The 14,147-nt window shown below is 38.7% G+C and overlaps 1 protein-coding gene across 1 annotated transcript in view; it reads left to right on the top strand.

Annotated features, from left to right (window-relative positions):
• Positions 1-14,147, top strand: part of MAGI3 (membrane associated guanylate kinase, WW and PDZ domain containing 3) — a 45,654-nt gene that overhangs the window by 26,483 nt on the left and 5,024 nt on the right. Inside the window, exons 15-20 of the mRNA XM_085306600.1 lie at positions 1,347-1,529; positions 4,883-5,068; positions 8,792-8,894; positions 9,688-9,820; positions 10,297-10,440; positions 13,866-14,004. Coding sequence (XP_085162726.1) covers positions 1,347-1,529; positions 4,883-5,068; positions 8,792-8,894; positions 9,688-9,820; positions 10,297-10,440; positions 13,866-14,004 — 888 coding nt within the window. The remainder of the gene's footprint in view (positions 1-1,346; positions 1,530-4,882; positions 5,069-8,791; positions 8,895-9,687; positions 9,821-10,296; positions 10,441-13,865; positions 14,005-14,147) is intronic.

Here is a 14,147-nt window from a genome sequence, read left to right as displayed (position 1 = left end):
TGTCATTCTGTAATTTTGAGTAAGTGGAGAAAAGAAGAATTTAATAAGCTGATGCTTTTGGTGCTTGTTAGCTTGCACAAGTAAGACTGAAAATTAAGATGAGGCTGATGCTTTCCTCAAACTTTTTCACAGATACCGGTTAGATCAGTCAGTCGTGCTATATGAATGGAATAATAACATAACCTAATTTCTGTATGACATAATATTCTGAAGTCTGTTGTGATCTATGTGTAGCAAGAATAAGAGTGCTCAAAACAGAGATAATTCATGGCAACATTTTGTGATTCTGCAGTTTTAGATTGGTGTCCAGATCTGCAGTGTACAAAGGAGTGTTTATCCTTGATTTGATGGCACTGATCACATAAATGACAGATCTGAGATAGAACTCAAGGGTCTTGATAGAGTCTCCCATGAACTAGTATTGCTTCTCCATTGCATCATTCAACCATAAATTCCAAGTTTGTATAAGCAGAAAAACATATTTCTTCATAAACTATGAAAACACTAACTGTGAAATTCTCATGACCTTCTCTTCATTTTCAGGTAGATGAAAGAATGTGTGGGCTACAGGCTCAGTCTCAATGCAGACTCATTTTGGCCCAGAGTTACCAAAAGATACCTTATTACTGAGTACATGATAAAGTTGCAGATGAAATTGCATTGATAAACACAAAGTAATGCATTTCAGGGAAAATATAACATGACCTGTTCACCTAAAATTGATAAGCTCTAAAGTAGCTATTAATGCACAAGAAAAACCAAGAAACCATTCTGGAGAGGTCTCTGGAAACATCATTTCAATGCTTGGGGAAATCTTAAAGGCATTTAGATGTTAGAAGTTAAATTTTGACGCATTGTTATGGAACTCCATAGTGCATGTTTTAAATGCTCTGTGCAATTCTGATTGCTGCATCTCAGAGGAGTATACTAGAGCTAGAAAAGTTCAGATGGAGGTTAGAAGGGTGATAAGAGCTATAGCAAAGCTTTCATGTTAGGAAAAACTGACTAAACTAAGATTCATCAGTTTAGCAAAAAGGTGAGTGAAGGGGAGAAATGGAAGAGGTTTATATGATTTGTAAGACTGTTGAGAAGAGATATGTACATGAAATTAAAGGAAAGGAAGTACATCTTGATAAACTGAACCTTTAAGTCCTTTTGAATGTTTTATTCTGCATCTGATTTCTTTTTGATCTTAATTATATTGCTACTAAATTTTCCCACTGCATTCCCAGGCAGGCACTGTTTYTTCATGCTGGTACTGATATTGATATGTACAGTTTTGTTGTACCTAATAAAACAGCATTATTGGTTTTTTTCTTATTTGTTGTTTGTCTGTTACCTGTAAGGAGAAAATCAACCAGAGGAGRAGTCTCAGCCTATCTCAGCCCAAAATGAATCTCCCCAACTGAATCAAATAGAGCTTGCAAGCCAGCAGTCCTCAGAAGTCTATGATGTCCGTCTACAGAGGAAGGAAAATGAAGGTTTTGGCTTTGTTATTCTCACCTCCAAAAATAAACCTCCACCTGGGGGTAAGTGCTATATTTTAGCTAGTGTTGTCAGTACATGGCTTCACTGGTGCCTAGTTTTTTAGTGTGATACTTGTACCAAAGCTGTCGTTATCATTAGTGAGTACACTTGCACAAGTGTGCTCGGGGTTGTGGGCTCTTCAGTGATCTTTCTTTCCTTAGAATGTGGTTAGGTTACATATACAACAGTCTGTGTAGGTATAGTCTTCTTTCACTCACAGTTTTTTCACAATCCAAACATCTGAAGTTTATTCCGTCTTGCTTCCTGTTCATGCTCTTTTTCACCCAACTGTGGCATAAGTGAGGAGCAGAGAGAAAATAAATCGTACTCAATCAGCCCATACATGGGAGTGTGAAGCATTTGTGACGGGGTTGTCCTCAGGATATGAATAGTTTTCAGGTTGTAGTAATGTTGTAGACTCTGTACACTTCATTAATTCATGGGCATTTTAGTAGAAGTATAGCTTCAATCTTGGTTTTGTATGCCTTGTTCAGGAAGAACTTCTTATTTTGGGAATCTGAGAAAGTAGAAACTGCAGCAGTTGGAAGAAAGCAAGGAAGTTACTGTTGGAAGATAGGATGTTTGCCTAGAAAGGTCCTCAAAATGAAAAGGTAGCACAATTCTGTAATACAGTTCTGATATATGGATTTGGCTTCAGGAGTAGTTGTAAAGATAAACAGCAAAATAACCAAGGTTAAAAGCAAAAATAAAAAGATACGTTGTGAGCAGAAATGAGTAAGAGAAGCTGCATGCAGGAAGCTCTGGAATCCAACTCAGTTAATGGAAAGATTTGTGACCTCCTACACAAGAGCAGTTTTGTTCTATGTAATCAAATGCATTTTGTATTCTACGTGCTGATAGCTGCTAATTATCTGGCAGTGCCAAGTATAAACTATTGAACATCTTCTGCATGAGCTGATGTGTAGGATCATCCTGTTGAGATTTATTCCCTTTTTCCATTGAGTTAGTTATCTGTGTCAGCCCTTAAAATACAAACCAACTCAGTGAATTAACCCACAAATTAACTCAATTCATTGCCATTAAAAACTGGGTAATTGCTGAACTCCTTACTCAATTCCCATAGTTTCTTGATGTAAATCACCTTTCTGAAACCTCCTCAAGTGGTTTCAGACTGATAAAATGATTACTTGAGGGTTCTTTTTTTGAGCTTAGACACTTTCTTCTACTTTTCCATTTTGTTTTGCTGTACAATGAAAAACAGCAGGAGCACACTAAAAGCAGTTCTTCTAAATAACGTTATGCTGAATTCATATGATATGTATTTTGAGTGTGATGCAATCTTGGCTCAGATAATATCTTTTTTTAAGAATTCTAAAACCAACCATTTTTGAAAGTGTCCAGAGTCAGCCTAGGCTGTGAAAGACAGAGTGAGTTATTGCTGCCATATGAGGTCAATACACTGAGCTGCTGACTTTTCATAAACGCAGTTCCCATGGTAGCAATCAGGCCTCAAACTGTCACCCTCTGATGCTGTGAAAGTGATTGTGTCCTGTGTTAGAATCACTGGGGGTTGATGTTGTGTTGTCTAGTGAGTTGCATATTAATAAAAAAAAATTACAAACAGAATTCTACTGTAACACATTGATATTGTATTGCTATAAAATTGTTAGAGATGTTTCTGTCAGAGAATCTGCTGCAAATCCATGTTTGTTTGATATTACAATTAGAAATAGTAGAAGTTAATTGAAACCTATTTCAGCACTGGAAATGTAAGCGCTGTGGTTCTGGGCTGTTTCTAACACACAGAAATAAGAGACATAGGTACATGAATGTGCTGCAAATTTTCTTTGCCGCAGTTTAAAATGAAGCCACTGTGTTCCTGTAAAGCTGGGATATTTTAAAGCAAATAATCAGCAGTTGTGAGTGCACCCTGCACTGTTTTTCTCTTCACAGTTGGCTCTTAGGTTTAGATAATACTAAAAAAGCAGTCTTTTAAGGGAAGTGTAATTAAAATTTAAACTCATAATAAATGTTAGAAGGCTTTAATGTCTGTTCTTGTGCAGTAGCCACTCTGTGTGTTTGCTCATTAAAACAAACCTTGATGGGCTTTTTTAATCTTGGATGATGATCTCGGCTGATGTCTCTTTCCGAAAGTGTTTCGACTTTTGAAATGTCAGCTGATAATCTTGAAAAGTACATAACGTTCCTCACCTCTTTAATCTCTCAAAAGGAAGCATGTTTGGGAGAGCAGGGACTAATAAACTTAAACTAGGTCCATGTCAAACCCACTTCAGGCATTGGTTATACAAACAGGTTTTTATATGAAGTAACAGGAAGAGCATTCATGAAAAAATATAGAGGTCAGTTAAGAGAAGTGACAGTTCTGCTTGAAAATGGAGTTACTAGGGAAGTCTGCACAGTGGGCAGAAAAGCCTTGATGAGATTCTTTAAGGACAGGAACAGGTTTTGTTATGTTTTAGGGACTCGAATGAATGAAAGGTTGCTCTAGATGCGTAGGAAAGCATGCTGATGTGCTTTCATTTATTGCAACGTCCTTTAGTATCAGGTGCAAACAACACAATGAATTGCTCTTTCTTTTCCCTGAGGTTTCGGTATGCTGCTCCTGTTGCAATGGCTTCTCAATGTCTTCCAGTAGCTTACTATTATCTTCAGGTGGCTAGTCCTAAGATACGACTAACACCACCAGCATATATAAAGGTCTTCATAACACCTAAAACCACAGTATCATGTTTCAGGAAGAGGGGTACTTGTAGAGGAGCTAACAGTGTTGTCTCGTCCCTTCCCTGCAGAGGCTAGGTGAAGTGTAGCTGAGTATTGAGGGACCTCAGTAGCCTGTTCTGGTTTGTTCCTTTTCTCCGATAGAGATGTGCATCACCAAACAGCCCCTATGCCAAAATGACACGGCATGACATGGCCCCATGGGATTTGTATACAGCCAAAAAGATATAAGTTGACCACCCATGCTTTACCTTTTTCACCAATCTGTAACGCTATTTAGCCATACATACAAGTGACATTGTAACAGACTATTCCTCCACTACTTTTCAGTGCAGGATGTCTGGGTTCCTCCTCTGGTTAGAACAGAAGGAGAGAGGCTTCTCTGGTGCAGATTTAGGAGCGCAGCTTAGGTACTCTGACTGTCAGGAGAACTGTTCTATTGATTATACACATCAGCTTCTTGTCTATTGGTGATAAGACACACACACACACACACACACACACACCAGTATTTAATTCATTTTAAAATGCTACTCTTTAGAGTAGGAACAGTTTGTGGGGTGATTATAGTGATTCAGAGTCTGTATGATGCCTAACTTAAATGAATATTAATTGTGTTCTGAAAAAAATGATATACCTGTTCTTGATTTCCTAGTGATTCCTCACAAGATTGGACGTGTTATAGATGGGAGTCCAGCTGAACAGTGTGGGAAGCTGAAAGTGGGAGACCGCATCTCAGCAGTGAATGGTCAATCAATCATTGAGCTCTCACATGACAGTATAGTGCAGCTGATTAAAGATGCAGGCAATGTGGTAACTCTGACAGTTGTTGCTGAGGAAGGTAAGGAAGATGCATAACAGTCAGGTGAATATGTCCTGCCAAAACTGAAACATTTAAAACGTGGTGTTTAATAGCTTCTAAAGTTAATGCACAAAATGGATTATTGAGAGATGTTTGTGATTTAAAGAAAATAATCTCCTATTGAAGGAAAGAAAGTGAAGCTCATTCATTTGCTCTGTAGGAACTGTGCACAAGTGGGACAGAGAGAGAGAGCTGCTGAAATAGTTATATTGAAAAATAAGAGATACGGAAAACATGATGCAGGGTAACAGAAAGATTCTCATGGTTTCCCACATGAGAGAGGGAGACTGCTTGTTCCTGGGGAAACATGTCTTATCTAGCTCTCACATTCATCAACTAAAGAGAAATTATCTTTTCTGGTGGGTACTACAGCAGATGAACAAGACTAGATTGAGAGAGAATTTTCTCACCTTCCTGGGCAATATGCGTCTCTTGCTGCTGTAATCATTGTCAGGAAAGCCCTGTTCCAAGGGTACAAAGTACCCTATTAGGACACTGTGGAGCAGGCTGATGCAGCTCTGCCAGACTGCTGTCCTGCAGGGACCCTGCTGTTGCACAGAAGTTAGGTGCTACAGGTAGCTATGAACACCTACTTTTTAGATTCTTTCCAGTTAGGCACTCTGTCTTTTCTTCCTGCTATGTGAAAATACACAAATGCCTAGTACCACATCGCTAGGATGTAACAGAAACATTCTGTAGTTCTTGTATCTTCTAAAAATGTATTTTGAAAAATGGTCACATCCCACCATAAATATCCTATTCAGATGATTTCCTGCAGAGCCTTGCAAGCTTATAGCAAGTTCTTCACACACAAGTCATCCTCTGAACAGCAAAGTGGGTATTTCTGACTGCAAAGTCACATCTTCAGAGATCATATTTTTTAATGAAAGCTCCCATGCAACATTGCTTTCAATGTAGTATTGTTCCTACATAAACGTTTCACTATAAATACGTAAAATCCAATCATTTAATGAGGAAAAGCTTACTACTGCATTTTTCTGGGTTGCTGCTTTTGAGTTTAATTAAACTGACTATTGTTATTGTGCCAGAAGTTTAGCTTTTCTTACCTTTAAAATAATAAATACCCAAAGCCAGAATGTGAATAAAGCCAACAGATCATTTTTTAGTTTCATATTCATTACAAATATTTAACATGCTATCTCAACCTGCAAAATAAAATGCCAAAGACTTACCTTCTCTTTTTGTTAATGCTTGAAGCAGACACGCTTCAATAAATTCGGTTATTTTTCTAGGAAGATTTTCATTTTTTCGAATTGAGTTCATTCCAGAGTGAACAGACACACCTCAAAGCAGTTTGCCCAGGGCAATGTTCGTAATGCAATTGAAGTCTGAGTTGGTTGCATTAGATCTGTTTCTCTAGGGCTTTTAATTAGCTTTCTCTTTAGAATAAACTTTCCTAATGTAACCTTTTTGTCCATTATTTATGACCCTACATGGATTCTGTATAAGAACTTTTTCCATATCCTCAATTACAGATTTGTAGCCGGAATGTAGAGATAAAATACCAATCTGCATAAGGATCAACAAGAAAGAAAAAAAATGTCAGTAGCAGCTGATAAAAGTAGATTGAAAAGACCACTCAGAAAAACTGTGTGATTTAAAGGAGCTGACATTGGCATGTTTTCAGATATAGAGAATTTTGGGAGAATGGAGGAAATACAAGCTGAACTGCTTCCACAGAAAAGAGAGTATATTACTGTTTCAAAATTCTCATTGGTTTAGTTGGAGAAATACAGTTCAGTTCACAAAACAACCTACCATACAGCAAAGTCCCTTAGGGAAGGAAGCCAGAGTGGATGTAAATCAGGCAGGGCTTCAATCATTTTCCCCTACTAGGGTGCTGAGGAGGGAGTTGAACTTTATTGAGGTTGTTCACAAGATAGCACATAACACTTAGCAAGAATAATATGCAACTCCAATGACAGAAATGCCCATTTTGCCAGAAGCAATTCAGCATCACAAAATATAAACTCTAATGGAGTTTACTGTTTCCCAATGCATCCTTTTTAGTGCTATCCTCAGCCTGGCAATGAAAATACTAGCATATATCCTTCTGTCTATCCCTTCCTCCTTCCTAGCTTTCACAGATGTATGATCTTTGCTTTTCATATGAATAAACGAATTTCACTTCATGCTCCAGAAGATATTCTTTAACATTTTTAACAAAAGCAGGAGCCTGTCAGCTTCTGTCACATATTAGCTAGAAAAGCAAGAGAGCAGGCTGAATAGAGGACTGGAGAATTCATATAAACAGATGGCCTTTTCCTTGCTGTACTTATAAATTAAAATTCTGGGTATAAAGCAGGAGTAAAAGTTGACATTTTGTCTCTAGAGAAAAACCTCTTTAAGGCATGTCACAGTAACAGTGCCAAGCAGTCCTCTGAAGGACTTCTGAGGTCTAGCACACCTGAGAAATTCAGTTTAATAATATGCACCAGACAAAGCTGCTTTATGTTTTCCTTACCTTATGGTGCATGTGCACTTTGTATGTTTTCCTGAGGTTTGCTCGTTTGTCTGTTTCTTTTGACTCAGAAATGAATTTCTGTGACACACTTAACAGAAGACTGGAACATATCTAGCTTGTCTCTTTGGGATGTTTTTTAAAAACTTTAGCAGAAAAGGAGTTCATTAGTTTATAATTCAGTACATGAGTCCATCTTGGGCTACAACTTGCCATTTAAAGTTCTAACTAAGAGGCAGCTTTCTGCATAGAATATTGTTCATTGCTCTTTTAAGTGATAGAGACATTTTGTATCTGGAAACAAATTTTTCCATAAATGCAATGGATTTACCGTAAGTGCCTAATCACTGTGTTTTGTGTGGAAGGGAAGAATCATCTTTAAAAATGCCTTACAAGATTTTCTTAAAATGCCTTTACACTTTAATTTTTAGTTAGCCTTTGGGAGAAGGCAAAATGCGCTAGAATTCCTGTTGATAACATACCGGTAAACTAGTCGCATCAAATTAATTGTCGGAATAGTTCATAATCTTTCCTTTAGCTTTCCTGTGGCAAACTCTCCATTGTGGCTTAGAAGAGTTGACAGTTTCCTCCTCATTATTAACATCTTCACCTGTGAATCTTGATGGCCCTTGCAGATCCTCAGACTTCTCTTACTTTCAAAAAGGGTTAAGTTCTCAAATGGATATTATTCTTCATCTCTTACAAATTTTTATTTTATTAAATACCTGAGCCAACTTCGTGGATCTTACTAGTTCTAATACCTTCTAGTCTTTATCTACGTGCAGGCAGTCTAAAACACTTCTGTTCGTGTCTGGTTCAGTTAAAATTTTATCGTTTGAGGAAAAAAGAAGTTTAGGTAAGAATAAAATTTATAGGAATTATGTTCTGTGGAATCAATGAACTCTGCTATGGTTCCAGGCTTACGACACTAGACCAAAGAAAATCCTCTTCCCCTATTTAACTAGTGTTAGACTTCATCTGATATGCTGTGGCAGTAGCATTCATTATGAACAGTGTATCAGCTGTTAAACAGACCTGCCTTTCAGCTCATTGTCAGAAAACTGATTGTTTTTCCTGAAATTTAAGATACAAACCTGGCTTCTTGTTCTAGGCAGCTGAGAAGACAGAGCACTGATGGTTGCTTTGCTCTTGTGATAAGTGTCCCTACCATTGTATTCGGGAAAGTCTCTCTGACTGTTGATTTTGTTTGAATTCACTAGAACATCGTGGTCCTCCGTCAGGAACAAATTCTGCCAAACAGAGTCCAGCTCCACAGCACAGACCTCTGGGATCAGTACAGAACAACCCTTCCAGTGCAGACAGGTACAGAGCTTTTGCTTTTGGCAAAAGGAACTGGAAACAATCAGAAAAGCTCGACCAGTGGGGTTATTGCATCTTGTAAGAATAATCTCATAACACTCGTTTTAGTATTAAAACAGAAAGCTGCCTTTGAGCAGTGTCAGAATGGAGTATTCACTGCACTATGGTAGTTTTGTGAGTAGAGCCCTTGTTTCTGGAAAATCAGTAGAGAGATTCGTTCAGCATTGTGTTAATGACCATGCGTGGGACTAAATTATAAATGTGAGTTGACTTCCTAAAAATGGAATGTTTGAGGCATTATTTAGAAATACTTCTTCATGTTCTGTGAGTGAATTGGGGATGTGCTAAACTCAAGATGAAGCAGGTCTGTGTGAAAGAGGGATTGGGAAGAAGCTTTCCCAGGAAATGACTGAGGCTGAGCTACAAAGAATAAGTCTGCATTCTTGGTTTTTTACTCTCCTTTTGTTTCTTAGATAATATGACTGAAATCTCCGTACTCTGAATGAAGCAAATATTATAACTCTGCTACTATGCCAGGAGTGGCATTAGGTGCCACTAGTGTGCTTCTGATGTCTGATATTAGATGACATTAGCGTGCTTCTAGTGATTTTGTTCATAAACTGTAGCTGACTCAAGAAGCAGCCTTACATGAAGTCATTTATATGCTCAATATGTAAGATGTCTGTACTGTCAACTGAATTACTTTGTGTTGGATTCCACACTAAATAAATTATAAAGCTTATGATGATAATTCTTTAAATGCAAAGATAACACCCGCTTCCTTTTACCTCTCTAGGGGTGCCACAGAAGGTGAAGCTGGAAAAGAAGTATCAAATAGTTACAGACTTTCATGGCCCGAGCATAAACACTTGGCACAATCTGAGGCTGGTGTTGCTTCAGTAATTGGTAGCCGTCATTCCCAGGTACAGGTAACCATCCAGAGGATGCAGGGGCGTGCAATATACTGGTTTGTCAAGAGAGAAGAATTACTACTGAGAATTCAAGAGCAGGACAATGAAACTTTTTTTTGCCAGACATGGGTAGAAAACTTGCTTATAAAAATGGACTAGAGCATATGAGAGAATGTTTTTGCTAATGTTTTGATTTTCTCCTTAGTATAGTTTAAAGCTCTTTATAAAAGGAACAGCAAATCTTTGGAAGTGCGCCACTCTAAACTCTTTGGCAAGATTTCTTAAAGAAATTTCATGCATATCTAAAACTTAGACGGAAAAATGTTCTGTACATTTTGATATAGCATCAAACTGCTATACCTAATCGTACATGAATTGTGATGAATTCAAGTTAAATTATGTATTGCACATTCCTCATAAAATGTGATGCATTTTTCCAGAAAAATAAAGTGCTTACAGCTCCTCATCTTTTTTTCGTGTCACTTCCTGCACAGAATCTTGGCTGCTATCCAGTAGAATTGGAAAGAGGCCCTCGAGGGTTTGGATTCAGTCTTCGTGGAGGAAAGGAATACAACATGGGCTTATTCATCCTTCGACTTGCTGAAGATGGGCCAGCAATCAAGGACGGGAGAATACATGTGAGTTTGTCTTCTCTGATCAGTTTGTTGGTACAGAAATTGGCCTTTTGATGCATTTAATTACCTGTAATGGTAACAATCTTGTGTTTTTATGAGTGCGAGGTCCCAGCAGGCAGGGCAGTATCTGGACAGCTGCCAGTCTTTCAGCTATTATTGTACAGTGATAGCAAATTCTTTGGTGGTAGGTTTGGCTTTTAAAGAAAAAAATGTACGAGCGCCACTGTCCATCTATCCACACACTTTAGTTATGATAATGTATATGTCCCAGGGTGTGAGCAACAGTTGTGCAGGATGGATGATATTTTAGAAGTCTAGAAAAGAAATTGCACAGTGGAGCAGAAAACTGAAAGAATCACTGGTCCAAATCAGTGAATTTGTAAAAGTTTTGTGTGTGCTGTGTTATTGCTGTTCTGCACAGCATTTGAAAATCTAAGCCTAATTTTTCAAAGATAGTTGTCTTAATTCTTATGTTTGTGTAAGGAATTCACTTTCAAATATTGTATTTAAAGCAAAACACCTGGGTACAGTGGCAAAGAATGATGGTGAGTGAGAATCTGTAGCCAGTGTCCAAAGCTGAATTTTCATGGGTGAGTGTGTGGAACTGTCAGGTACCTGTGAGATGCCATCCCACTTGCACTCCTACAGTTGTACTGTTTTGGCCATTCTGCTCTACCAGCCAGTGACACAACTCTTTGCCTCCATTTGTACTATAGTGTGCAGATAGTTATTGGGGCTACTGTGAGGCTTGTCTCAATGTGAATTCTAAGGGTTGTTAACTTCTATATCCGAATTCTTTACAATAATTAACCATTTCCCTAATGCTTGAGGGACTGCATGAGTGTTTTAGTACTAGTATTTTCTCCTTTCAGTGGTGTTACACTAAGCTGCAGGGTTTTGCTTTTCAAGTAGCAGCAACCAAAAGGTTCCCAGCTGTGAAAATGGGAAAGTTGCTTGGAGAAGCTTAACAGTGATAAACATCACCAAACATACGATTCTCTGACCTCTGGCACCATTCAACTTTATGGACTTCTGTCTCTTTGGTGGGAGATGTGTAACAGCAGCATTAGACTGTTTTCAGATGTGCTTTGACTGCACTCTACTTAACATAGATCGTCTGTGCCAAGGCATAGATTAGTTGTGGGGAATGTGATGGCAGGGTATTATTGAAAACTCTCTATCTCCCAAGTGTTTGCTTTCACACCGTCATAGATATTGTTTTACTGTCTTCCATGTGCATGTCTTCCTCTAGGGGACAGGACAGGCCTAACAGGGGGTAATGGTCTGTCCTAGTACACCTGTGTTCAAGTAAGAGTCTAAGAATAGATCCCTTGGTCGGAGGGAAGTACCACAGGTAGCTGATCACTTTCTGGCCAGTAAACTGGGATGCCTTATCATCGTAGGTGGCAAAGATGTTGAGCAGGATTCAACCCTATATGAGCAACAGGCTCAATTCTTGGCTTAGTTTCCCAGAGGCCCTACTTTTGACTAGTTGATACATACACTGTACAATAGAGCAGGGTTCAACTGCAAACCCATGCTGTTTGAATGCTGAAATTGAGTTACACTAGTGCAATCATAGAATCGTAAAGTTGGAAGGGACCTCTGGAGATCATCTAGTCCAACCCCCCTGCTCAAGCAGCATCACCTAGGGCATGTTAGAGTTGCCTCCAAGCAGGCCTTGAATATCTCCAGAGGAGGAGACTCCACAGCCTCTCTGGGCAACCTGTTCCAGTGCTCTGTTACTCTCACAGTGAAAAAAATCCCCCTCACGTTAGGTGGAACTTCCTGTGGTTTGGTTTTTGCCCATTGCCTCTTATCTTGTCACATGGGACAACTGAAAAGAGTTTGTCCCCATCCCCTTGACACCCTTCCTTCAGATACTGATAGACATTAATAAGATCCCCTCTCAGTCTTCTCYTCTCCAGGCTAAACAGGCCCAGATCTCACAGCTGTTCCTCAGAGGGCAGATGCTTCAGTCTTCTGATTGTCTTCGTAGCCCTACACTGGACTCTCTTCAGCAGCTCCATGTCTCTCTTGTCCTGGAGAGCCTAGACTTGGACTTAAAATCACATCTGAAAAGGGGATTCAGAGTGGAGACAGCTGCTTGTCCCACCAGCATTTGAAAGGCCTAGCTTGTTTTTCATCTTCATTTTATTTCTGATGGTGCATCTCTGTAAATAAAGTACTGCTTAATGTAGATGTGTGAGTGGCAATAGCAGGAAAAGTGTTAGTATAATGTGAGAAAGCAAGTAAAATGTGCTGCTGTCTGCACTACTTCGCCCATGATTGTTGCAGCACGCTGGGCATCAGCCCCAGCTGTCTTAGTGCTTTTATTATTTCATTAGTGGATGTACTTGCTGCAATGGTGATGGTGGATGTGCTATTTGAGGAAGTATTGGAACAGCCACAGATGAGGCACCAGTGAGAGCGGTGGAGCAGCACCAGAGGTTTAGTACCATGTGCTCCAAGAGGTCCTAATGAGGACAGAGGGTCTGTATTTATCCAGTATGAGATTATTCACTATTTTTATGACATTCAGTTTCTCCTCCTTCAACTGTAAAATGCTGTCATTTCAAGGCTGTACTTTTAAATAACTAAGAGGAATTTCTCACCCAATTAATGGCAGCTGAGCGCAACGTGGTGCACATAGTGTGGTGTGGAGTTTCCTGTCCTATCAGATGAGTAACTGTCTAGTGACTTTCTTTGGCAAGGACATTTTATTTCACAGAGCCGATAGTCTAAGTGGATAATTTTATGCACTAGTGACATCTATCGGCTGATCCATGTATTGCAAAATAGATTTCCTGACACTTTTTGCAAGAGTTCTATTTCTACTTTGTTAGCCTGCAAAGTTAGCATGAACTGTAATTAGATGCCCATTATCTCTTGCTAATTAGCCTCAAAACCTTCATCCCTATTAACTATATAATGTTTTTGATCTCTCTTACCTAGAATGAAAAATCCCTTCTTTCATATGAAGTCTGTTCTACCATAATAGTATTTAGCTTTTATTAAATGTTATTCTGATACTTACCTAATTTCACATGACTTTAAACAGATGCATGTTGCAATGTTTTACATAGTTTATCAATAAGCTCCCTTCATAAGATGATCCAGGATGAAAATGTATTCAAGAACGTGACTCTATCTGCTCTCTAGTAAATAAATGCAGGATGTGTTTTAGGTAATCAGAGGTTTTTTACTGAACTGGCTGGGTAGAAGACCTGTGTGAAGAACTCTGAAGAGCCACAAGGTTGTATTGTATTAATCAGCAATGATGGAATGGTATTATTATTGCTGAGTAAATTTAGTATGAAAGAAAAAAAATAGATGCATCTGCCTCTGTAATTTTTCTATCTAAATGAAAAATAATTTCTGGTAGCAATGATTCATAAAGATTAAGCTGATTGCTATTTTCTTGTCAGGTTGGTGACCAAATTGTTGAAATAAATGGAGAACCCACCCAAGGAATCACTCACACACGAGCCATTGAACTGATTCAGGCTGGTGGGAATAAAGTTTTGCTGCTACTGAGACCAGGGACTGGCTTGATACCAGATCACAGTACGTCATCTAAAATACTCATTCATTTTAAGAGCCCAAGACAATGGAATAGAGTCTAATAAAGATACTTTTAAGCTATTTCACTGAAACAGTTAGCTGTTCCCTTTTTCCTAGCTGTACAGGCTGCTTATATATTTTTTCAA

This window comes from Rhea americana, unplaced genomic scaffold (assembly GCF_003343005.1).
Source record: "Rhea americana isolate MKP2758 unplaced genomic scaffold, rheAme1 scaffold_241, whole genome shotgun sequence".
Lineage (NCBI taxonomy): Eukaryota > Metazoa > Chordata > Aves > Rheiformes > Rheidae > Rhea > Rhea americana.
The sequence above is the reverse complement of the archived record's forward strand: the minus strand, read 5'-3'. Positions and strand labels throughout refer to the sequence as shown.